Raw genomic sequence first — 27,721 nt, 5'->3', positions numbered from 1 at the left:
TTTCTACTGATGGGTTGTTCATGAGATCTGAAAGTGTGATTTACTAAGATACCACACAAGATTTCACGACTGTGGGTACCAGAAGTATCGTAGAGGTGCATCCGCAACAGGAACATCACTGCGCACAAACCACGCACCATGAAGCGGGAGCCGGCCGCTGTGGCCGATCGGTTCTAGGAGCTTCAGTCCGGAACCGCGCTGCTGTTACGGTCGCAGGTTCGAATCTTGCCTCGGGCATGGATGTGAGTGATGTCCTTAAGTTAGTTAGGTTTAAGTAGTTCTAAGTGAGATGTTACGTCCCATAGTGCTCAGAGCCATTTGAACCATTTGAAGCAGGGGCGCTGCCATGAAGAGAGGCGAGCTCTTAAGGGAGCGCGGATGAGCAGGAGTTGTCAGCTGCAAGCTTTCTAGGGAGATCCTGCAGAAGTTCGTCATATCGTCAAGTCGTCGAGTGAGATGGAAACAGTGGTCGATAGATGGACAGCGGTTAGTCTTCAGTAGAAACAGAACAGTGAATAGTATTATAGCGTGTGGAAAGAGACCGCCTGCCTACAACTGAGTACTGTTAGTTTGGAACTGTTCTTCGAATAGTGCATCAAGACATAAAATTAGTTTTTAGAGAATAATATTCAGTTTGTGTTCATGGAACTGTAGCAGATTTTCTGAATTTACGAATATCACCCTGCGGGTTACGTCACACAGTTAGTTGGTTGGTTGGTTGGTTTGGGGGATTCAAGGGACCAGACTACACACATTTAGTCTGTGTTGGAATTCCATGAGATGAAATTTCGAGTTTCCATTCCCATTTGATATTGTTTGAACACCAAAATGGTATAATACAAGAATAGCGCCGCAAAACAATTCGATGCGCTGATTTAGTGGTAGTTTAAATTCAGCCACCAAAAACAGACCTTACCACGCATATCCACTAGCTACATCATCTTACACTGTTACAGCCAACAGCATCTTGACTTTTGCAGTGGAGAGCAGGAGAAAAATTATACAGTGAAAGGAACAAAGTACTACAAAAAAGGGCAACATACATTAATCGGTTCGTGAAAAGAAAGAATGATAGGCTGTCAACAATTATATTTAAAAAAATTCTGTGTCATTGGAAAGAAGATAACCGCGTGATCGTTATACCTACACAGATGAAAAATATTTTTCGGCCTTGTGTTTAGAGAAATATGGCACTCAGCTGGACTGTGTTTTGATATAAGAAAAATAATTTATTTTCGTATTACAACGGAAATAGTGGACGTCCATCAGGATAGGTTGAAATAGACTTTCCGCTGCCTTTTCCACCATTCTTCTTCTATAATAGTTTTATTTCAGTCCACATGACTTCTTCCTAAAGTGGTCTTGGTCAGGTCATTCCTCCTTACTCTGGGACTGCCTCTTGCCTTCAGACTTGGTCTCCATAATTCCTTTGGTATTCTTCCATCTCCCATTCTCTTTATATGTCCAAATCATTTTAACATTCTGTTCGCTGTTCTATCATTCAACTTTTCTACTCCAATGTCATTCATAACTTCTTCATTTCTCCTCGACTCCTGCAACATACTTGGTAGGAATTTCATCTCACTCACTTGTATTTTTTATAACCTGCTCTCCCTCAGTCATTGTCCAGGCCCCCGGAGCAGATGTCATTATGGATGTAAAGTACATATAGTACAGCACTTCCATACACTTATTGCCACCTGCCTTCCCCAGACTAAGCCCCTCAGACACTGGAAACACACACTGCACTTTTATACCCTGTTGCTAATTTATGCCTCCATCCTTGTATTCTGCATTACCACACTACCGAAATATTTAAAGTTGTCCAATACTATTCCTTAATATTAATTTATCCCTTACTTTCTCCGTTTTCTCTGGGTACTGCAATAGTCTTGCTTGACGTTTTCGTTTAATGTGGCTAGTTGTTCTTGCACGTCCCTACTGTTGGGTCGCCACAACATCTAATCGACAAGTAGCAATAACTTCATCTCCCTCCCTCTATGAGCTTATTTTATCTTTTTCACGATTTTATCCATACCCATTATAAATAATAATGGAAGTGTGGTGTCACCAATATTATTTACAATGACAAAGATAAAGCTAGATGAAACTTTCGTAATACTGTGCTGGAAGAAATTTCAGTTGTTTGTTTTCTCTCTCCAAGATTCCCTATACCTTTGGGGACACTGTCCTATGCCTTCACTAAATCCAAAAATGTTATCGCCATAACTTTGCCATACTTCCTGTGTCTTTCCTTCAACTGTCTTCTTCTAAAGACTGGGTCCACTATTGATTTGCCGTGTCGATAGCCATGTTGCTCCTCACATAACTTGACTTTCACCTTCCTCATTGTTCTTTCCAGTGTTCTCTGCTTGTGCTTGTTGCTTGTGAGATATGTGTGATCCCTCGGTTGTGACCACATTCTTTCCACTCTCCCTTCTTGAATACTAGAATTATTGTTCCCTTTTCCCATTCTGTAGGCACATTTTTCTGAGCCTATATACAGTTTAGCAAGCTATATAACTACTGGCTGTTATCCACGTCTACACTCACACATCATTAGTTTTATTGTAATGAGTGATGCTAAGTAAGTAATCTCCTGTACGTTCAGTAACGTTAAGCGTCTTCACGAGTCTGCCTGTTCGAGTAGGCACAGCTCGTGAGGTGCACACCATGCTTACCCATAGGCCCCACAATGCATGTCGTAGTGCTATTCGCTGTGTGTCTGTCGAATGGTGTATGCAGAAGAGCTTGGGCAGCTCTTCGATAGCACAATTATGGGACTGTTTAAGCACACGTTGACATCGTCGTACTTACTACATGGCAGCCAGTATTTCGACCAGTTGGATGGCGTGGCTATGTGAAGCCCATTAGCTCCATCCATAGCCAACCTTTTTATGGAAAAATTTGAAGACATTGCCTTGGACACTGCTCCAGCTAAGCCCAGTTGCTTTTATCGTTACGTCTATGACAGTTTTATCATCTGGCCCTATGGTCGTGAAAAACTGGGAGAATTTTTAGAACACCTGAACAGCATTCACGGCCACATCAGTGACGTCACAGCCAGCATTGCAACTATACAACGACGCGGCCACGGCGACACAGCAATCAGTCTTACCACTTGACAATGAACGGGGAGAGCTCCATCAAAAGCTAGTGGGATTTTAACCACCTGACGCGGCTGGAAGCCCGAGAAAATTTTTATATTTCAGTATACAGTGTTTGACAGTGACACACACACACGCACTCACATAGAATCAATTAATTTCAGGTATAGAAATAACAATTTTCAAATCGTAATCTTGGCTTACACAATTATCTACTTTAAGGTGTAAGTGGTTGCAGATGACAAACTGTGGAACAAAACAGTCGCTGTATAAACACAACACAGCAGAAAAACCACACCATGTGGTAAAAAGGTATGAATTCATAATTTATGCGTTTTTTTCAAATATCTGTAATTACGATTTAAAAACTAATAGTTATGTGTATACAAACAGTAAAGAACATTCTTTATCTTTAACGGATGAAAAATAAAATCCCACTGAAGATGTTGCAACTGCAGTGAAACATGTTTGGGTTATAAAACAAAATTATGTTTTACTAAAGGCGGACCCTATCCAAAAACATACGTATTGTTAAGGCCGGGGTCAGGGATTTTCTCTGCCTCGTGATGACTGGGTGTTGTGTGATGTCCTTAGGTTAGTTAGGTTTAAGTAGTTCTAAGTTCTAGGGGACTGATGACCATAGATGTTAAGTCCCATAGTGCTCAGAGCCATTTTGAACCATTGTTAAAGTAAACACGGAAAAACAGAGCTTCAACACCAAGATGAACTAAACGAAGCGTGGAACATGAACAAACGGAGGATTAAATGGGCCAGCATGATGTCTAGTTTTGCAGGAATGGTTTATTTGCATTAAAGTAACAGCGCTAGGTTTATTTCTGCAAACAAATATTGAATTGCTTGAAAGTAATAAGGATAATTAAGAAAATTTTATCAGTGATTTGATGGCAAAATCTTGTCCGAACTTTCAGAGCCGAATGATGAGTGTGAAATTGAAAATGGAGTATCAAAATGACCAGTATGATGTTTTGTGTTCCAAAAAGTATTTTTGTCAAACGAAGAGTGAGAAATGGACATCACACTGAGCAACGTGTGGTAATGTTCAAAAAAAAAGAAAAAATGAAAAAAAAGAAAAGAAAAAAAAGTTGAGAGACAATCCACCACCCGCCATGCTACGATTGAGTATCACTACACTACTACAGCTGCTTGTGAACATGCAAAATCTGAGAAGTGTCGGAAGCTTTGCCTGCCGCAGACGCTTAGGAACTGATCTAGGCTTTCCTCTGCACAGGTACCTTTCTCAAGTGCTCAAGAAAGGTATGCAGGTGTCACAGAGAGTGTTACAAACTGAGGGGTATCCTTTGCCGTTTTATGATGAGTACGTCAATCCTGTACTCTCCTCTGATGACCACACCTATGTTTGCAAATCAGGGGCCTGAGAAACGATAAACACACTTCACTGCTTTGGTTCACGTTTAAGTTTCGTCGAATGATTTTGAACGGTCCTTGTGGTTTCACCCTGTGTTCCAGAGCAGAAACTACAGTAGCGCGGTGTTGCAGCCTCATGGTGTGCTTGTAAAATGGGCGAATTGTCCGAGGAGTGTCAGCAGTCACAAAAGCGTCGAAGAACGTCATTGTGTGGGGCTTAGAAATGCAAGCTGTAATTTTCAACTGCGGAATGTCTGTAAACGGACGCCCCAAGGTAAGGAGTGATTTCACTGACGCTCTTTATGCCAGCTCCTGAGCCGCGGTGTGTTTATGATGTTTTCCCCCGCCACCCACATGAAAACCGCGTGATTTCAACGCTGGAGATCGCTATCCTGATTGCCATCGCAAAGGCGTCACGAAATGGGGGTCAGAGGTCGTTAAGTGGTGGTGTGACGCTCTGACACAACCTCAGTTGCGTTGTGCAGAAGTTTGGTGAAATTTGGTGCCAGACATCATTAACCCATCTTACGCATCATAAGTTGTTCTGAGCTTATGTACGTCATAACAGCAGCTTAATTGGAAAGTAACACTTCCTGCAGAAATTTCCTTATCCTACCATATTTCCAGTTCGTTCAACTGGCCGTTATATGATTCCATTTAAGTGATTACATCATCAAGTCGGAAGTACGCATTGAGTAGCCTGGGCAATATCACTGCTGACGAACTAGGATCTGAATGTTTTGAACAGGTTGTAATTAACATCCAGGGAACATAATTTTCTTTCTGTGTAGAGCGTCCTTCGTTACGACAGAACCATAAACCAAGCTTATTTCTGATTTGGTGGTCTGGTGGAAAGATGCTTAATGTCTGGGTTAAATTCGCACGTCAAGGAACCAGTTTTAGCGAAAACAAACAGACCCCGTTTACCTCTGGTAACGCCAATTGAACTAAACTTGGCTGCACATTGGTTACAAATCTACACTCCTGGAAATGGAAAAAAGAACACATTGACACCGGTGTCTCAGACCCACCATACTTGCTCCGGACACTGCGAGAGGGCTGTACAAGTAATGATCACACGCACGGCACAGCGGACACACCAGAAACCGCGGTGTTGGCCGTCGAATGGCGCTAGCTGCGCAGCATTTGTGCACCGCCGCCGTCAGTGTCAGCCAGTTTGCCGTGGCATACGGAGCTCCATCGCAGTCTTTAACACTGGTAGCATGCCGCGACAGCGTGGACGTGAACCGTATGTGCAGTTGACGGACTTTGAGCGAGGGCGTATAGTGGGCATGCGGGAGGCCGGGTGGACGTACCGCCGAATTGCTCAACACGTGGGGCGTGAGGTCTCCACAGTACATCGATGTTCTCGCCAGTGGTCGGCGGAAGGTGCACGTGCCCGTCGACCTGGGACCGGACCGCAGCGACGCACGGATGCACGCCAAGACGGTAGGATCCTACGCAGTGCCGTAGGGGACCGCACCGCCACTTCCCAGCAAATTAGGGACACTGTTGCTCCTGGGGTATCGGCGAGGACCATTCGCAACCGTCTCCATGAAGCTGGGCTACGGTCCCGCTCACCGTTAGGCCGTCTTCCGCTCACGCCCCAACATCGTGCAGCCCGCCTCCAGTGGTGTCGCGACAGGCGTGAATGGAGGGACGAATGGAGACGTGTCGTCTTCAGCGATGAGAGTCGCTTCTGCCTTGGTGCCAATGATGGTCGTATGCGTGTTTGGCGCCGTGCAGGTGAGCGCCACAATCAGGACTGCATACGACCGAGGCACACAGGGCCAACACCCGGCATCATGGTGTGGGGAGCGATCTCCTACACTGGCCGTACACCACTGGTGATCGTCGAGGGGACACTGAATAGTGCACGGTACATCCAAACCGTCATCGAACCCATCGTTCTACCATTCCTAGACCGGCAAGGGAACTTGCTGTTCCAACAGGACAATGCACGTCCGCATGTATCCCGTGCCACCCAACGTGCTCTAGAAGGTGTAAGTCAACTACCCTGGCCAGCAAGATCTCCGGATCTGTCCGCCATTGAGCATGTTTGGGACTGGATGAAGCGTCGTCTCACGCGGTCTGCACGTCCAGCACGAACGCTGGTCCAACTGAGGCGCCAGGTGGAAATGGCATGGTAAGCCGTTCCACAGGACTACATCCAGCATCTCTACGATCGTCTCCATGGGAGAATAGCAGCCTGCATTGCTGCGAAAGGTGGATATACACTGTACTAGTGCCGACATTGTGCATGCTCTGTTGCCTGTGTCTATGTGCCTGTGGTTCTGTCAGTGTGATCATGTGATGTATCTGACCCCAGGAATGTGTCAATAAAGTTTCCCCTTCCTGGGACAATGAATTCACGGTGTTCTTATTTCAATTTCCAGGAGTGTATATTAAGAGTGATAACTCTTCACTACCTATTGCAGGAGAGTCGGTATAAAATGAGCAAAGAAAGAGAAGACGTATCAAGCTGAAATAACTATAATGATTGGCGCCGGTTTCGACTCTCATTCAAATAAAGAACTTTTCATCATATCAGTTCACGTCCAGACATATCACACCTAGTTAGTCATGAAAAGGAATTCGATTGTTAATGTCTCTTCGTGTGTAGTCAACAACCATAATAACATCTCCAGTGTTTGACTCCCAGTCAGTACAGAACTTTTTGTCAAGTTAGTTCCAGTTCGGACATTTGCAAATCTTAATACTTGTGAAATAAACCGATATTTAACACCTATTCTCGGAAACAAGGAAGCTAGGTGCCAGATTCAAACCGCTGTAATGCAAAACGTTTTCGTCTCGACGATTTAATTTAAACCATTTCGTTAGTGGTGAAAATTTGCGGTATCTAACATTTGATTCTGCTTAGTTAACATTCCGATTAGGTTCTTGGTTCGAATCCCCCTTCTTTTTGCATTTTAGTGATATCAGTTTTCAGTAGTACTGATAGCCATACAGCTTTTTTCTGTAGTAGTCTCCTGTAGTAACCATTCTGTGTAGTCAAACGACTGCGCCAAAAAGAGAGCGAAAGACCTGCAAGGCAGTTACTTTCTGTAGGTTGCATATAAATCAAGAGGAATTCAGTTCAGGTCATTCGCTTACTTTTGAGAATAATAGTACCACGACCTGAATGAGTATGATCATTACTTATAGCTCGCTAAAGTTATAGAGTTTAATACAGTAATGTTCTTTCAGAGCTATGGCATTTCCATTAAAACAAGTCGCAATAGGGAAGCAGAGTAACAACGCCAAATGAATGCCTCTTTACATTAGATATTTCTTTTCTTTCCGGCCTTCCAGACAACCAAAAGAAGGAAACAGACAAACAAACAAGAAAGATTACACAATATATGCATCGTACATAGTTAAACACTTTCACACCTGCTGCTGCTCATATCATAGGCACGAAGGAAGAGTACTACCATTGTCATTTATTTTAGATCCAGTGACCATGCAACCATCTTCTATGCATCTAGAATGAGATTTTCACTCTGCAGCGGAGTGTGCGCTGATATGAAACTTCCTGGCAGATTAAAACTGTGTGCCCGACCGAGTCTCGGTCGGGCACACAGTTTTAATCTGCCAGGAAGTTTCTATGCATCTGTTTGCAAAAATACAGAAAGACACCGATAATAATAAGTTATTCTACGAAATAAGTTAGCTGTTACTTGATGGAAGTTCTAAGAAAAATAAAGAACTATATAGCGGTCTTCTGTTTAGGTTGTTACAGAGAACGCTTGAATTATTATAGCTCATTATACGTAGAAAATAAGGATTATCTGATTCGGAATATCCAGTATAAATTATATTTCTGTTCCAAGAATTTAATTAAGACGCTAAAAAGCTCAACTAATATCAAAGAGTATTAGTATTTGAGTTTGTACTGATGAGTGGTATATTACATCTGACATATTGTATCCCAATATAAATGTAAAAAAACAGTAATTTTTACGAATCAACCTGATTCACTGTTTTTGAATTATTTACTGCGTACATGTTTCAGATCTTAGTGTCAATATGTAGAAAGTGTATCAAATACATTTTTCTAAGATATTTTGCGACTAGATCAGATGTGATGCGTATTGATTTCAATAGACGTTTGCTGGACGCACGAAGAAGTACCTTTCTCTTTGTTAGATTCTCATATGACTCCTTTTGCTCCGTTTTTGAAAGCGGGCAATTAAGGGGAAGTGGTTGTCATCGACTATATTTTTATTCCCATGTTTACAGTATGGTGTCCTCTGTAGATAAGCTTCAGTGAAAACAAATATATCTGTAGCTACAGTATAGCAACATCTAAGTATATTTTAAATCAATGCAGGTACTTAGTATTTGAATTGGTTTCCAAATATGACAGCTGTTGATGTTTAATTTACAAATAATACAAGTGTAAATATTTCGACAAAAATGCGACGTAGAACTGTTTAGCTTATCTGAAGTGTGTAACGCATTAAATAATCAATAGTTGTTCTCAGAAGAAAGGTAAGTTTAACGACATGTAACAAACTGTGGTAACATATTGCTAAGGGCTGACTGAACAAGATAATAATGTCCTAAACGGGTCCAGTTTTACAAACGGATAAAATATTACGAGCGTGACTAAATAGGTAAGTGAAAGAAGTGTAACTACAAAAGGCAATATTTTTAACGGGGAAAGTGAAACTACAGTAATTGAAGAAAAGGAACTACGGAGTATGTTAGTAGAAGGGGTAATTTACAAAGTGATTTGGATGGCATTATTAGCAGTATCTGAACTTGTGTGTGGCGAGGAAGGGAACTGTGTCCGATCACTCAGCACTTATTATTGGTGAATGGGCTGATCGTTATTAAATATAACTGCGGCCAGAGTTGGTTGACATAAATCTTTTCTGACTATCGTACCGCGTCATAACGTCCAAACTATAGTGGGGTAACCAAAATGCCACAGTATAGCGAACAGAGAAGGTCGCTGTAACCGTGGCCGAAACTTTGGTTTCTCTACTATAGTTTTGTACATTACGACGCGTATGATAGAAAAACTTTATGTCTGCTGATGATTATCAGTTTCCGTTATTTCAAGGCATCTCGCCTTCCTTTTTGAATGTTACGTAAGACCTTATATTGCACATCGTAGCTATGTCCTGTGATTTGTAAAATACACTACTGGGCATTAAAGTTGCTACACCACGAAAATGACGTGCTACAAACGCGAAATTTAACCGAGAGGAAGAACATGCTGTGATATGCAAGTGATTAGCTTTTCAGAGCATTCACACAAGGTTGGCGCCGGTGGCGACACCTACAACGTGCTGACATGAGGAAAGTTTCCATCCGATTTCTCATACACAAATAGTAGTTGACTGGCGTTGCCTGGTGAAACATTGATGTGATGGCTCGTGTAAGGAGGAGAAATGCGTACCATCACGTATCCGACTTTGATAAAGGTCGGATTGTAGACTATCGCGATTGCGGTGCATCGTATCGCGATATTGCTGCTCGCGTTGGTCGAGATCCAATGATAGTTAGCAGAATATGGAATCGGTGGGTTCAAGAGGGTAATACGGAACGCCGTGCTGGATCCCAACGGCCTCGTATCACTAGCAATCGAGATGACAGGCATCTTATCCGCATGGCTGTAACGGATCGTGCAGCCACGTCTCGATCCCCGAGTCAACAGATGGGGACGTTTGCAAGACAACAACCATCTGCACGAACAGTTCGACTACGTTTGCAGCAGCATGGACGATCAGCTGGGATACAATGGCTGCGGTTACCCTTGACGCTGCATCACAGACAGGAGCGCCCGCGATGGTGTACTCAACGACGAACCTGGGTGCACTAATGGCAATTTTTTTCGGATGAATCCAGGTTCTGTTTACAGCATCATGATGGTCGCATCCATGTTTGGCGACATCGTGGTGAACGCACATTGGAAGCGTGTATACATCGCCATAGTGGGGTATCACCCGGCGTGATGGTATGGGGTGCCATTGGTTAGGTCTCCTCTTGTTCGCATTGACGGCACTTTGAACAGTGGACGTTATATTTCAGATGTGTTACGACCCGTGGCTCTGCCCTTCATTCGATCCCGCGGAACCCTACATTTCAGCAGGATAATGCACGATCGCATGTTGCAGGTCCTGTACGGGCCTTTCTGGATACAGAAAATGTTCGACTGGTGCCCTGGACAGCACATTCTCCAGATCTCTCACCAATTGAAAACGTCTGGTCAATGGTGGCCGAGCAACTGACTCGTCACAATACGCCAGTCACCACTCTTGATGAACTGTGGTATCGTGTTGAAGCTGCATAGGCGTACACACCATCCAAGCTCTGTTTGACTCAATGCCCAGGCGTATCAAGAACGTTATTACGGTCGGAGGTGGTTGTTCTGGGTACTGATTTCTCAAGATCTATGCACCCAAATTGCGTGAAAATGTCATCACATGTCAGTTCCAGTATAATATATTTGTCCAATGAATACCCGTTTATCATCTGCATTTGTTCTTGGTGTAGCAATATTAATGGCCAGTAGTGTAATAAATATTATATAAGCATCATTCGCTTTTTGAGTCGTAATGTATAGAATACTCTACCGAGAAAGACGGAACACAGAATTAGAGATACCTCGGTAGCTGATGTCGAGGGTGTAAATATAGATGTGGGTGACATTTTGTATTATTTCGAACCTTCTGATCTTCGTTCATCGTGTTAGGAGTGCAGAGCAGTGGAGAGGCAGGATGCCGTGCTGCGAGCTGCACCCCCGCGTGATGACGCCCGAGGACGAGCAGAGGGAGCTGGAGGCGCTCCCCGCGGACTGGTGGCCGCCTGGAGTGCTGGAGCGGCTCAGCCGCGTCGCCGCCTTCTACGACGGCGCGCCCGTCTTCCTCACGGGAGCCACCGGCTTCGTCGGCACCCTCGTACTCGAGAAGCTGCTGCGCTCCTGCCCGGGCGTCTCGACGGTCTACGTGCTCGTCAGGGACAAGAAAGGCGTGCCGCTGCGGGAGCGGCTGCGTGCTCACCTCGACAAAGTGGTAAGAGTGCGAGTGTCAGGCAGTAACACGAAGTACTTCACTAGAGGACTGAGTACCCTGGCACACCTGAACACCTGAATTTGCCTGAATTTGGCAGAAGAGTGGAAGAATTACACATGTAACTAGCATTTTCTATTGAGCCGTAGTGAGTTTCCAGTTACTCATGAAATTATTTGGTACTATGATGAGATTACTCCCAACACCATACTTAGAGATCCGAGTTACTTCTCGCCTAAGCCGCAATCTCTCCCCCTGTACCCAGATGAGTAAAGCGCAGTGGGCGTCAGAACATGCCGCAAACTGCAACACAGCAGCTCTGCCTCCAATATCAAGACGTATCTCACTGAAGCGTTCTCTACCGTGCCTCGACCAGAAGTTTCCTATACCACGTTCCACGTTGAGGTCTACACTACTGCTCCTTGAACCAAAGTGTGCTCTACCATACGTCACCCAGAAGTGTTCTCTGTGTTGATCAGTAAATTCGTTCTTCACTCTACAAATATGCACAATTCTTGAGCACCTTTAAGAATGAAACTGCTAAGTGCTAGTCAAAGATATATTGTTACCAAGTGAAAAATATCCTTCCCATGAGAAAATATTGCACCGATGACCAGTCGTTATATACCAGGTCGCTTCGATGATTTAGCTAATGGTCACCTTCATACATGCACGTTTTTGGAAAAACCTTGTGTCCTGCTTTTCCCTGCTATGCGGTTTATTAAGGTTATCCAACGAGGAGGCTTCTTACAACTTATCACGGCCGACGTCATCCATCTAACGCAAAGTGGTGACAGCAAGTCGGCCTTTGTCTCTTCGAAGTGAAAGGAATTTCTGTTCACAAAGCAGGCCAGCCACTTCCGATGGCACACCAACACGTTTATCTATCACTTATTGCCCCTCCCATAGTATCGACGGGCCGGCCGTTGTCGCCGAGCGGTTCTAGGCGCTTCAGTCTGGAACCGCGCGACCGCTACAGTCGCACGTTCGAATCCTGCATCAGGCATGGATCTGTGTGATGTCCTTAGGTTATTGTTGTTGTTGTGGTCTTCAGTACTGAGACTGGTTTGATGCAGCTTTCCATGCTACTCTATCCTGTGCAAGCCTCTTCATCTCCCAGTACCTACTGCAACCTACATCCTTCTGAATCTGCTTAGTGTATTCATCTCGTGCTCTCCCTCTACGATTTTTACCCTCCACGCTGACCTCCAATACTAAATTGGTGATCCCTTGATGCCTCAGAACATGTCCTACCAACCGATCCCTTCTTCTAGTCAAGTTGTGCCACACACTTCTCTTCTCCTCAATCCTATTCAACACCTCCTCATTAGTTATGTGATCTACCCATCTAATCTTCAGCATTCTTCTGTAGCACCACATTTCGAAAGCTTCTATTCTCTTCTTGTCTAAACTATTTATCGTCCATGTTTCACCTCCATACATGGCTACACTCCATACAAATACTTTCAAAAACGACTTCCTGACACTTAAATCTATACTCGATGTTAACAAATTTCTCTTCGTCAGAAACGATTACCTTGCCATTGCCAGTCTACATTTTATATCCTATCTAATTCGACCATAATCAGTTATTTTGCTCCCCAAATAGCAAAACTGCCTTACTACTTTAAGTGTCTCATTTCATAATCTAATTTCCTTAGGATTACCCGTATTAATTTGAATACATTACATTTTCATCGTTTTTCTTTTATTGACTTACATCTTATATCCTCCTTTCAAGACACTGTCCATTCTATTTAACTGCTCTTCCAAGTCCTTCGCTATCTCTGATTGAATTATAATATCATCGGCAAACGTCAAAGTTTTTATTTCTCCTCCATGGATTTTAGTACCTACTCCGAACCTTTCTGTTGCTTCCTTTACTACTTGCTCAATAAACAGATAGAATAACATAACATCAGGTACAGGCTGCAAACCCTGTCTCACTCCCTCATAACCACTGCTTCCCTTTCATGTCCCTCGACTTAATAACTGCCTCTGGTTTCTGTACAAATTGTAAATAGCCTTTCGCTCCCTGTGTTTTACCCCTGCCACCTTCAGAATTTGAAAGAGTGTATTCCAGTAAACATTGTCAAAAGCTTTCTCTAAGTCTACAAATGCTAAATACGTAGGTTTGCCTTTTCTTAGTCTAGATTCTAAGATAAGTCGTAGGGTCAGTATTGCCTTACGTGTTCCAACATTTCTACGTAATCCAAACTGATCTTCCCCGAGGTCGGCTTCTACCAGTTTTTCCATTCGTCTGTAAAGAATTCGTGTTAGTATTTTGCAGACGTGACTTATTAAACTGATAGTAATTTTGACATCTGTCAACACCTGCGTTTTTTGGGATTGGAATTATTATATTCTTCTTGAAGTCTGAGGGTATTTCATCTGTCTCATACATCTTGCTATCCAGATGGTAGAGTTTTGTCAGGACTGGCTCTCCCAAGGCTGTCAGTAATTCTAATGGAATGTTGTCTACTGCCGGGGCCTTGTTTCGACTTAGGTCTTTCAGTGCTCTGTCAAACTCTTCGCGTAGTGGGATATCTCCCATTTCATCTTCATCTACATCGTCTTCCATATCCGTAATATTGCCCTCAAATACGTCGCCCTTGTATAGGCCCTCTATATACTCCTTCCACCTTTCTGCTTTCCCCTCTTTGCTTAGAACTGGGTTTCCATCTGAGCTGTTGATATTCATACAAGTGGTTCTCTTTTTCCCAAAGGTCTGTTTAATTTTCCTGTAGGCGGTATCTATCTTACCCCTAATGATATATGCTTCTACATCCTTACATTCGTTCTCTAGCCATCCCTGCTTAGCCATTTAGCACTTCCTGTCGATCTCATTTTTGAGACGTTTGTATTCATTTTTGCCTGCTTCATTTGCTGCATTTTTGTAGTTTCTCCTTTCATCAATTAAATTCAGTATCTTTTCTGTTAGCCAAGTATTTCTACTAGCCCTCGTCTTTTTACCTACTTGATCCTCTGCTGCCTTCACTATTTCATTCCTCAAAGGTACTCATTCTTTTTCTACTGTATGTCTTTCCCCCATTCCTGACAATTGTTCCCTTATGCTCTCCCTGAAACTCTGTGCAACCTCTGGTTCTTTCAGTTTATCCAACTACTGTAGGCACCATTTAAAAATGTCCCAGATGTTCTTAATAGTCCATACGCATGAAAATAACGCACTTTTGTTTTACAACTTTTTTAATCATTTCGTATTTGGTATGCACGAAATTAATCGCAGTTATGCATTCTTATTTGGTTTTACCACATTTCCACACAAACATCTATGTGTGTTTTCTCAGTTAACTAACCTCATTCGAGTATTGACTCACAAATCACCAGTTTTGTGAACGGGTGTTGGCTGCTTTATATTCCCATCGCCGTTTGGCTGTGACGTCTCGGTACGGTTGTTTGGCCTTGACTCTAGATGGTATTGGTCTAACGCAATTTTCTAAACGTCTGTATGCCAACACCTCATCATAGCTCTATAGAAGGCTGTTGTTTTTGCCTACAGCCGTTTGCACTTCACAGCTGAAAGCTGTAAAAAGAATTGCCAGGTGTCAGTGATGTCCTTCAGTTGACTCGGCTCCACAGTTGCTTAATGGTAAAGAATAAATTCATTAAAACTTCACACATACGAGTAATGCGACCTTTATACACGCATATCAGTGTTGATGGCGTCATATGTTCTATCTTTGTGTCATACAATCATATAATTTTATACACACATTCAGTAGCGTATGTGAATACAGTCCACTAAATGAGCTGTGAATAAAGTTAGTAACAAAGAAGTAATAAGTTTGAACGTCATGCACAATGCGACAATTTTTCTCTCAAGTCACGGTTTATGACCTAATACCTCTTGAACCATGTGCAGTACCATGATACAACTTTATAGATGCATTTTTCGGCATATGTGGTTACTTTATGAGGAATTTACTGCGAATAGACTCAGTAGCACAGAAGGAATAAATTTAAGCGTCAAGCATAATGCCGCACTCTCTCACCCACTGGATTATTTATGACATCATATCTCCTGCCCTCTGATAGGTACACGGTTTTACCCTAACAGCGATTGCTGCCTGAAAGTAACGAATATGTGTACCAAGTTTGATTGAAATCGATCCAGTGGTCTATATAATCCATACTGTTTTGTTTCACAAGTGTAGTATTAAAGTGCAGCAATCATTTAGAATTCTGTGAACTTAGGAAAGCTTTAGTTGAGTTGGCTTCAAGTATGTAGTACTTCCAAAAATATTGCGTTAACTTCACTTGAACTGGCGTGATGTTTAAAGTTATCTGAAACAAGCGTGATGTTTAAAGTTATCTGAAACAACTGACGTCAAGTTCAAAGACATTTGTCTCTCAATGAAATGTTCACAAACACACACACACAAACACATACGCACTAGATAATGTTGGACTTCTGTAAATATTGTGCTCTACATCACAGTACATCTCTCTCTCTCTCTCCCTCTCTCTCTCTCTCCCTCTCTCTCTCTCTCTCTCCCTCTCTCTCTCTCTCCCTCTCTCTCTCTCTCTCTCTCCCTCTCTCTCTCTCTCCCTCTCTCTCTCTCCCTCTCTCCCTCTCTCTCGTCATTAAATTTCATCTATGGAGTGTGGTTGTGTAACATCAACACATTATTTCCACATCTGCCTCATAATTAGGTTAATGCGTACTTTACTGAGACCACATCATTATAATATATTACATAGGGAATGAAGGGGAAAAGGTACTAAAGATATAGATTTTATTACAAACAAAATTCATACATTAAAACACGGTGAGCTTTGACTTGTTTCATACACAGTAGAAACATGAGAAGTTAATTATTATCTTCCACACTTTCTTGAATATCGTCTATTGCAAACAGTAGGTTGTTGCAATTTGGGTAAATATTTGAGTCAATTGTATTAGACAGCCAAGTTTTGACAGCTGTATCCGCCTTAATAAAAACCAAATGCCACTGAATAGTGCTTTGCAGGCAAACTGTATACAAAATTAAGAATACAGGTATCATAAGTGGAACGATGATGTTGACGATATTGGCGTCTCTGTCTTTCATTTTGTAACTAAAATGCCCATTCTGCACATTGGCATCTTTCAAGAAATCTCGCATGTGAAAATCACGACTCCACTGTTCCTCCAAAAAAAAAAAAAAAAAAATGAAAAGAACGTATGGCATTGTTGGCCGGGAGGCCCCTAGTCGGGGTAGTTCAGCCGCCAAGTGCAAGTCTTATTTCAGTCGACGCCACATTAGGCGACCCGCGTGCCGGTGATGAGGATCAAATGATGATGAGGACAACACAACACCCACTCCAAGGGCGGAGAAAATCTCCAACCTGGCCGGGAATCGAATCCGAGCCCGCTGCATGGGAGGCAAGCACATTACCACTTTTTTATTTTATTCTCATTTTGTTCGTTATTGTACGTTCTGTTTGTTCGGTGCGGGCGTCCCATGACCCTTGTTCAAGTTTATTACAGAGGGCAGGTAATCCTCTGACCGAACACGCTGAGCTACCGTTACGACTCAGCTAAGGCAGGCGGACACTGTTCCAGCAACTTCAGTCTAACTGTCTAGCCGATGGTTCGCGCATGTAGACACGCATTTTCAGACGGAGAGCTGGATCTTCGGGGAAGCTCTAGTCCTCAATATTATTCTGACAGCTACCATTTAATTCACGTAACTTTCTCCAAACCCCAACAAGAAGAACGACAAACCAAGTGACAAAGGTGGTGTAACTGCGCATATACCACTTAGCGCCGGATTCAATGGCTCACCAGCTGAGACCACATTGTGATACTGGAGATTATCGTTATACAACGTAAATGCAACTTCCTGCAGAAGGAATCGATTTTCTGTGGTGCAGAATCCTTTCCAATCGGAGAAGACGTTCCACATCGTTCTGAAGAAATTAAAACATAGCTGTGAGCAGTCTCACGTTAGGAAAAACAAATTAAAAAGCCATAAGGGTGAGGTCGTTCCCATTTAGCTTGAGTAAGATCCTGATACTGTGTACTCCTTGAGGAAAAAAGAGGGAACATATCCATGCCACACAAAATGAGGTTCCCTTCCTAAGCTTTTTTTTTTCTTATCTTGAGTAAGATGCCAGTTATCCCTCTCAAGGCAGTTATATATTCTACAAATCAAATATGGTCGCACTTCCTAGCACGTGAACACAACATCACTTCCTATAAAGAAGTTGCGAGATTCCTCTCGTATCATTAACATGTTATCACGCAAATTCGTGTAAGCTTTTTTAACCCAATTGGTTCAACGTGTCATACCTACGAGGGCGTGGTGAAAAGTAATTCCTACGAATTTTTTATGTGAAAACCGTTAAGATTTTTTTAAATAAAACAGAATTATACTACATCTTAGTTCTTCGTATATTCATATTTGCAGCCCTTTGCACACTGAAAGTTCCGAACTGTAGGGTGTAAAATGGCGATGCGTAACATCATTATGTCGGTGCGTGAGAAAAAGCGTGCTGCAAGTTTATTTCGTCCTTCAGCACGACAATACTAGATGACACACGAGCGGTGCGATATCTGCAGCTATCCGACGCCTGGAATTCATTGCCATCGATCATCTTCCGTAAAGTCGTGACCTGACCCCATCCTATTTTCATTTGTTACCAAAACGTAAAGAACACCTTCGTGGAATTCTGTTTGATCATGATGAAGCGGTGCAGAGGTGAGGTTGTGGCTGCATCAACAGAGCCGAAATTTCTACAGCGACGGTGTCAACAAACTGGTCTTTGGTTGGGAGAATTGTGGCCGTTACCAAGGAGATTTCCTTGAGAAATGAACATGTAGTTATGAAGATTTAAGACGCAGAAAGTTAATGACATTTATTTAAAAAGCTTTAAAAGTTCTCACACAAAAAATTCGGAGCCATTATTTTTCACTACGCCCTCGTGAGATAGAGTCTTGAATAAAGACGCAGTATGCTATCGTCTTTTTTGGAAATGGTGTTTTTGTTTGCATTTCAATTATGATGTCGATGGCAGACGATTTTATTGTTTCCTCATCTTGGCGTGAGTAGTTGATGAGATGATTGGACACTTCTGGAATTCCGTACGACTGATGAGCGGATTTCACCTTAGTCGCCTCTCTCGATAACACAGTGGCTGAACATTTTAGTATATTTCACATGCTTGCGCAGTACTCTTAGTGCTAAAATCGAATGATATTTAGATGTTTCACATATTCCTTCAACTCTGTTATGTGTATTACCTCGAATATATTGTAGTCACTGGATATCAAAAATGGTTCAAATGACTCTGAGCACTATGGGAAGATCTGAGGTCATCAGTCCCGCAACTAACCTAAGGACACAACACACATGCGTGCCCGAGGCAGGATTCGAACCTGTGACCGTAGCAGTCGCGCGGTTCCGGACCGAAGCACGTAGAACCGCTCGGCCACCGCGGTCGGCAAGACGAATGTGGCAAAAGTTCGATCGTTGCTTGACGTTTATGATGGGTGGCGAAAGATTCAGTCGCAGTTGGATATCAGAACATACGATTATTTCAAGTAGAAAATTGGAAATTTGTGGTAAGTTCTAAGGGACCAAACTGCTGAAATCATCGGTCCCTAAGCTTACAAACGACTTAATCTACCTTAAACTAACTACGCTAAGGACAACACACACACCCACGCCCGAGGGAGGACTAAACGTCTGACAGGAGGGAGCCAGCCGCGCGAAGCGTGTCAAGGCGACTCGAACCGTGCTGCTAACCCGTGTGGCTTTGAAGTAGACGATTGCAAAATGTTTGTTTGGTTAACAGCTCAGGTGACTGCAGTTCCTGGAAGCAGAACAGTGAGTGACATGCAGGGTAGAACACAGCTGTACTTGCGTCTAATGTCGATGGAGAATAGCGAGTGCTTACAAGTGTTGTGGCGTGTGAGAAGTGCTGAGTTCATATTAACTCTTGCACCTTAAACAGCGTAAGCTGAATTTTTCTTACCACATGACTGTGGCCAGCCGCAGTGGAGAGATGCAGAAAGAGACGGAGAGCGAGAAAAAGATACAGAGAGGGTGGGGGGCAGTCAAGTTACTTGAGTATGCATACCTATTTCCTGTTGTTTTGAAGTCCAGAGATATAACAAGCACATGCGAGATTAAGTTTACTTGACCGTGTGTTGTGCAATATTGTAAACACAAAGCATCACTGGAGCCGAAGCTGTCAGAAAATATGGCAAAAAATAACATTAGAAGATGAAAGAAAGGAAAGTAAACATATAAATAACGCGATCGTATCATAACAAAAAGACAACCGACATTTACGCTCCAAGAAGCCATATGAACCATTTCATACCAGCGAAGACGTGCATTTTATAGTAGAAAGTCGCCGAAATGATCTCATTGTATCACTATAAGCAAATAAATAGTACTGCAGAAAACTTGTATTTAAGATAAAATATGTTTGTAGAAAGGAGAAAGTATAAAAATGCAGTAAATGAAGAAGGCTAAAAGGAATACAAGCGCCTCAGAAATGAGATCGACAGGAAGAGAAAAATGGCTAAGCAGGGATGGCTAGAGAACGAATGTAAGGATGTAGAAGCATATATCATTAGGGGTAAGATAGATACCGCCTACAGGAAAATTAAACAGACCTTTGGGGAAAAAGGAACCACTTGTATGAATATCAACAGCTCAGATGGAAACCCAGTTCTAAGCAAAGAGGGGAAAGCAGAAAGGTGGAAGGAGTATATAGAGGGCCTATACAAGGGCGATGTACTTGAGGACAATATTATGGATATGGAAGACGATGTAGATGAAGATGAAATGGGAGATATCCCACTACGCGAAGAGTTTGACAAAGCACTGAAAGACCTAAGTCGAAACAAGGCCCCGGCAGTAGACAACATTCCATTAGAATTACTGACAGCCTTGGGAGAGCCAGTCCTGACAAAACTCTACCATCTGGATAGCAAGATGTATGAGACAGGTGAAATACCCTCAGACTTCAAGAAGAATATAATAATTCCAATCCCAAAGAACGCAGGTGTTGACAGATGTCAAAATTACCGAACTATCAGTTTAATAAGTCACTGCTGCAAAATACTAACACGAATTCTTTACAGACGAATGGAAAAACTGGTAGAAGCCGACCTCGGGGAAGATCAGTTTGGATTACGTAGAAATGTTGGAACACGTAAGGCAATACTGACCCTACGACTTATCTTAGAATCTAGACTAAGAAAAGGCAAACCTACGTATTTAGCATTTGTAGACTTAGAGAAAGCTTTTGACAATGTTTACTGGAATACACTCTTTCAAATTCTGAAGGTGGCAGGGGTAAAACACAGGGAGCGAAAGGCTATTTACAATTTGTACAGAAACCAAAGGCAGTTATTAAGTCGAGGGACATGAAAGGGAAGCAGTGGTTATGAGGGAGTGAGACAGGGTTTGCAGCCTATACCTGATGTTATGTTATTCTATCTGTTTATTGAGCAAGTAGTAAAGGAAGCAACAGAAAAGTTCGGAGTAGGTACTAAAATCCATGGAGGAGAAATAAAAACTTTGACGTTTGCCGATGATATTATAATTCAATCAGAGATAGCGAAGGACTTGGAAGAGCAGTTAAGTAGTGTGGACAGTGTCTTGAAAGGAGGATATAAGATGAACATCAACAAAAGGAAAACGATGAAAATGTAATGTATTCAAATTAATACGGGTGATCCTAAGGAAATTAGATTATGAAATGAGACACTTAAAGTAGTAAGGCAGTTTTGCTATTTTGGGAGCAAAATAACTGATTATGGTCGAATTAGATAGGATATAAAATGTAGACTGGCAATGGAAAGGTAATCGTTTCTGACGAAGAGAAATTTGTTAACATCGAGTATAGATTTAAGTGTCAGGAAGTCGTTTTTGAAAGTATTTGTATGGAGTGTAGCCATGTATGGAGGTGAAACATGGACGATAAATAGTTTAGACAAGAAGAGAATAGAAGCTTTCGAAATGTGATGCTACAGAAGAATACTGAAGATTAGATGGGTAGATCACATAACTAATGAGGAGGTGTTGAATAGGATTGGGGAAAAGAGAAGTGTGTGGCACAACTTGACTAGAAGAAGGGATCGGTTGGTAGGACATGTTCTGAGGCATCAAGGGATCACCAATTTAGTATTGGAGGGCAGTGTGGAGGTTAAAAATCGTAGAGGGAGAGCACGAGATGAATACACTAAGCAGATTCAGAAGGATGTAGGATGCAGTAGGTACTGGGAGATGAAGAAGCTTGCACAGGATAAAGTAGCATGGAGAGCTGTATGAAACCCGTCTCTGACATGAAGACCATAACAACAACAACCATAATACAAAGTGGATAATACTGAGAACAAGAGCTGCCCCTGACTTTCTGCACTTTCTGCACTTAATTTGTAAAGTTGTGTTGACAGATATGAACCAGTGACTGAAGAATTAAATGTGAAATTGATGGAATGGTATTGGCGTGACAGTCACTTGGATGATTTCCCGTGTGACGCCGATGACTCTAATGGAACTTGTTGTTGTACAGTATATATATATGTATATATGTATACATATGTATATATACGTACAGTATATATATATATGTATGTCGTGTGGCTAGGGCCTCCCGTCGGGTAGACCGCTCGCCTGGCGCAAGTCTTTCGATTTGACGCCACTGCGGCGACTTGCGCGTCGATGCGGATGAAATGATGATGATTAGGACAACACAACGCCCAGTCCCTGAGCGGAGAAAATCCCCGACCCAGCCGGGAATCGAACACCTGGCCCTTAGGATTGACAGTCTGTCGCGCTGACCACTCAGCTACCGGGGGCGGACTGTTGTACAGTGAAAGAAGGAAATGCCACCATCATTGTTACATTAGTGATATAATTTTCATATTGTGTGAGTTTTTCTGTAAAGCGCAAATCGGTGCCTTTTCCAATTTATTAATGCAATACTGCCATCAAAGCTTAACTATCCAATGCAATTGTCTCAACTATTTACTCAGACAGTAGTTAGCTACTGTTTGGAATAGATGATGTCATAAAAAGTGTTGACGATGATTAAATTCGTATGTTCTCAAAGTTCTTAGTGATTTTATGCCTATATAATTGTGTTTTTTTTAATTACCTCTCTAGTATGAGGGCGTGGTGAAAAGTAATGCCTCTGAATTTTTCTAGTGAAAACTCTTAATGTTTTTTTAATGAAACAAACATTATTAACTTTCTACATTTTTTTTCTTGATGTCTATATACACTGTTTATTTCTCAACGAAGTCATCCTGGTGACGAACACATTTCCGCGATGATGGAGTACTTTGTCGATACCGTCAGTGTAGAATATTTGTCTTTGCTGACGGAACCACAACCTCACCTCTGGTTCACTATCAAAGTGAGCATCCCGAAGGCGTTCTTTAAGTTTTGGAAACAGATGAAAATCGTATGGGACCAAGTCGGGACTGTATGGAGGATGATGGATGAGGGGGAACCCAAAGCGCCGGACTGCTGCAGATACCGCAGTGCTGCTGTGTGGTCTGCCGCTGTCACGCCTAAGAAGAGGGTGCTCCCTGTATGGGAGAACTCTCCTAATTTGAAACTCGATTATAGCTTACTGTTTGTCTCTACCGACGCAGTTACGTTACACACCACAATGTTACACTATAATTAAGAGCGCTTTAGCGTCAGAGGTCTGCAAGTATGTAGACGTGAAGAATAAAGATGTAAAAAGCTTATAATATTTCTTTTATTTGAAAAGCTTCAATGATTTCACATAAAAACTGCGGGGGCGTTGCCTTCCAGTATGGCCTCAGACACCACAACGCTGTTGTCTTATTAAATAAAGCATTATGATCATTATGAGGCAGAGGTGGAAATAATTTTGGATGTTTTAATTATGAATCAGAGATTGAAACAGAGAGATAGAGCTACAGGAACGAGAGAGAGAGAGAGAGAGGGAGAGAGAGACAGAGAGAGAGAAGGAGGGAGAGAGTTAAGCTATTTACTGCCGTATGTGGAAATTAAAAAAAAGTGTGTGAATCCCTAAGGTACCACACTGCTAAGGTCTTCGGTCCCTAGACTTATACACCACTTAAACTAACTTATGCTAAGAACAACAGACACACCCATCCCCGAGGGAGGACACGAACCTCCGGAGGGTGGGTGGGGGGGGGGGGCGCAATCCGTGGCGTGCGGCCTTCCACCGCGCGGCCACTCCGCGCAACGTGGAAATTTAGCGACAAGACAATGCAGTATATACTGTGGTGAAATGTTGTGCAGTGTGTGTGTGTGTGTGTGTGTGTGTGTGTGTGTGTGTGTGTCCAATCAGAGGCAAGTATCATTGAAAATAACGTCAATTTGTCTTTGAACATCATGCTAATTCAAGTTAAGCTTGCGTTAAATGGCTCCATTTTTACCCAATTCAGGTGACTGACTACCTTATTTTAATATGACGACATCCAGGGGTAGGAAGTATTTGCGTATATGTGTGTATGTGAGCTTGTGTGTGTGTGTGTGTGTGTGTGTGTGTGTGTGTGTGTGTGTGCCTGAGCATAAGGCTATTTTAGGTGAATCTCTTCGAACTTGAGGCCTATTCTAGTGAATCTTACTAATTTTTTCGAAAGTAAGTTATTTGTGAACTTAACACCGATTTTACATTGTTCAAGTAACCGATTCAATACTCCGCTGAAGTTGACTGGAGTGAGGGTGGGAGAACGTAAATAGGGAAGGGGTCGGGTAGGATAGAGGAGGGGTATGGTTTGTCACGTGATAAGTTGAAATGATTAGTAAGGCGGTGGATATTACCGCCATCTTGGACTGCGAAGTATTTGGTCATGCAAGTAGGCAATCCGTAGTAGCTTTTCCATTTTAAGTCAGTGATACCACAAATATCAATACTGCATTTAGGTGAAAAGTGGATCAGGATCGAAATAGACACACTACTGATGTAAATACTGGCGATGAAAGTCTGATTGTAAACCCATATTCCTTATTGTTAAGAGGACATCTTCCTCGTGCCAAACCATACTGGTCTCCCAGACATATTTGATGATGGATTGTACTTTCCAAAATCGTTCATGTCTGTTGTGTGCATAATCATGATCAATGAACTGCAACATTGGGATGTCGTATTCTTTGACAGTAATAAAAGGTATTGACATATTTCACTTCATCTTTGTAAGAATTCTTAGTCCTATTCCTTACAAAGCCAGCAGTTGTTCAACAATTCTCCAAGACTCTTGTTACTATTCTGTTGTCAAATGCGCAAGTATCTCTGTCCTCTTTCTGACTACTGCTCCTTAATAAGACAAACTTCAACCTACGCTATTCCTCGCTTAAGTCCTGTAGTTGCCGCTCAATTTTCAAACTGGTAACATTACATCCTTGCTTTACCATTTGTCGACTGACAACCTTATTCGTCCACCTTCTGAATACTCCTTTGCGTGCTGTCCTTGCCAAGAACCCAAATGAGTTAACTATGAATCTTTTTGGAAAGGAGATGATCATATTGAGAATATATTTGGAAGAGTATGTGTACTCTGTATCTATTTTCCGAGACGTGGTATGTCCTCTTGATAGCTGTATGGCATAATTCCTCCTCGATTACGTCTGAGGTCTGATCTTGAAACCAATATGTTTTCTCTTACGTGGTATGTCCAGCGACCTTCAGAACAAATAGTAGGATAGAACATACGTCCTTTCAAAACTTACAATTCAGTGGATCGCATCAACGCTTACGTGGGTAAATGTATTATCACTTGGGAAAATGACACCTGGGCAGCAGAGATCTATACTCTTAGTGTGTTCCATGGATAACAGACATTCAAATGAATGTCCAGCTATTAATAATAACGACATACAGCTGCTGATGTTAAATTTGGTAGTACACGGTTTCACATCACACAGAGAAAGATCCTTGCTCCAATATTTGTCTTTAATTAACTACCACTGTTCCGATGTCATGTAACCTACCAGCAACGGTCTTTCTTGGATATTAAACGGAATGTGCCCTGCCACGGCAGAGTGCACGTCTATGTTTCGTAGAGATAAGAAAAGAAAGTCTCCTCTGTGGTGGGAAAGGTCATACAAGCACTTTCCACACGTATACTCAACATAATTATCCGTCCTAAGATAAGAGAAAGCTACTCAAACAGATCGTAAGAAGAATATGTTGTATTGTTGCTGGATACTGTGGAACAGGACACTAATTTTTCTAGTTTCCTTAGCTTGTGTCGTAGTAGTTAACGCCGCTGCTTCTAGATGTCAGGATGCTAGGTTCCATTGCAAGCCGGATCTAAGATTTTATTCTCTCAAGGCCGGGTGTTTTTATTCTCCTCGTTGTTCCGCCTCTCCTTCCTCACAAAGACATGCAGGTCGCCGAAGTGGCGTCAAGCAGAAAGGCTGGCACCAGGTGGTCGGGCAACTGATGCGCGCCTCCTGCACAACAGTACAACACCATCATTTCCGTTTCCTACTCACTGCTATGAACTGCAGTATAACTGCAGCACACTACTGGATCACATTATAAGAGAACCAAACGGAAGATGGATTTCGTGACAGATTTAAAAAGTGCTCCTGACTGGCTCGAACTCGGAACTTTGCCTTCCGTAGAGGACGTTATCACCCTCGTTGAGTGGTACTTAAGATAGGTAAATAAATTAGTGAAATCAATGTGAAGTGAAGTAGAAATTAGAAAATAAATGAAAAAGTTTAGTTTAGAAGAATTACACACAGGCAAACAGCGGGCAAAGCAGCAGGAGCAACGGCCGGCGCTTGCAAGTCAGCACCTTCAGGAGAAGACATTGCCCTCCCCCCATAAGCGGAGCTGTAGATTCAGCCGTCAGGGCGTCGCCCGACCGGCTCACGTGTTTCTCAACTGTCACATGTGATCAAAGGCCCTCACCTACATTCCAAAAGCCAATGACCGACGTTAAGAAGATTCTTCGAGAAGCTTTTCAACGTGACAGAAGAGGCAATGACCGTGAAGTCGTTCACCTCCAGTGAACTGAAGTAAATAAATACGTGAGACGCAGTGGGCCCGACAGTAGTTTTTAGTTCCGTTCCAGTACAGTTCAATCGGTGCTGAAGACCATTATGCAGGAAGAGACTACATCGTTCACAGAAGCACGAAGTCCGCCGCTGTAATGGAATAGCAAGCAGCAGCCTCACCGCAAGAAGACATAAGTTAGAAGGTATTTGATTTTTTCGTACCCGGGTGGCTCGTGAGGACAGGAAGGAGACGGCCTCACATCAGCAGTCACCTGTGAGCTGGTGATGAAGATCTGACAGCCGAAGACTGTCAAGCTGGAGTCCGTTGTTCGAGTCCGGGATACTGGCCTTGACCCGCCGCGCAGCTCCGCTGGCCGACGCACAATACACACGGCCTCATAAAGAGAAGAAACACTGGGACTCCACATCCAAGGTATCACCATCCGATTCACGACTTCGTTCTCAATAATTAAACGGGCCACTGCACGATGCGCATCTCCAGTCAAACCAGTAAGGAAACAATTGTACAAATCTTTCAATAAAAGTTATCTTATGTAAAAATACTGTTTCATTCTACCTCATACCCGAGCCAAGGAAGAACCCACCCTGCCCACATGTTAAGAGAGAAAAAGTAATTTATTTAGTGTTTTTCACCCTGTCATAATGCTTTAGAATCAAATGCCCTTTGCAGTAATGCTCATCCTGACAATTGACTAGCATCAAAAGAGAAAACCCAGTTACACCCTCTATGACTCTCAAGCATACAGCTCTGTATCTGCTTGCATGGAAGCGACAGCGCAGTCTTGCATGTCTGCACTCCATTTTGAGAGGACGTTTCATAAGAGTGAACATACCACCTTAGCGTGACAGATTCGTTGTTAATCCAGTGGAGGTGCTTGTCATCCAAAGAAAACACTCTGGAGCTCTTTGCCATGGACTTGTAAGATTTGGTGGCCGTAGCTGAGGTCCAAAGCCGTTCCTTCGAATGTGAGGGATTTGAGTGGTGTGCTTTGATAAGTACCTAACAAAATGAATGTCGACAATGTGTCGTTTATGCTAAGGGCATGGATTCTGTAAGCCGGAATACGGTGGTCGTTTATGCGGTTACATTTCCTGTTGCCCACCACATTGTTCAGAAGTACACGGCAAATGTACGTTTATAACGAGGCAAGTCTACTCACAATGGCTGGAAAATTTTGTCACCGTAGTTCTAAGAACGCTCCTGGATTAT

The 27,721-nt window shown here is 42.6% G+C and overlaps 1 protein-coding gene across 1 annotated transcript in view; it reads left to right on the top strand.

The window, feature by feature from the left end:
• LOC124711975 (fatty acyl-CoA reductase wat-like) overlaps nucleotides 1–27,721 on the top strand; it is a 174,180-nt gene that overhangs the window by 26,914 nt on the left and 119,545 nt on the right. The window contains exon 2 of the mRNA XM_047242258.1: nucleotides 11,200–11,518. Coding sequence (XP_047098214.1) covers nucleotides 11,225–11,518 — 294 coding nt within the window. The 5' untranslated portion in view covers nucleotides 11,200–11,224. The remainder of the gene's footprint in view (nucleotides 1–11,199; nucleotides 11,519–27,721) is intronic.

The sequence above is a fragment of the Schistocerca piceifrons genome, chromosome 8 (genome assembly GCF_021461385.2).
Source record: "Schistocerca piceifrons isolate TAMUIC-IGC-003096 chromosome 8, iqSchPice1.1, whole genome shotgun sequence".
Lineage (NCBI taxonomy): Eukaryota > Metazoa > Arthropoda > Insecta > Orthoptera > Acrididae > Schistocerca > Schistocerca piceifrons.
Note: the sequence above shows the minus strand (reverse complement) of the source record. Positions and strands in the feature narration are given on the sequence as shown.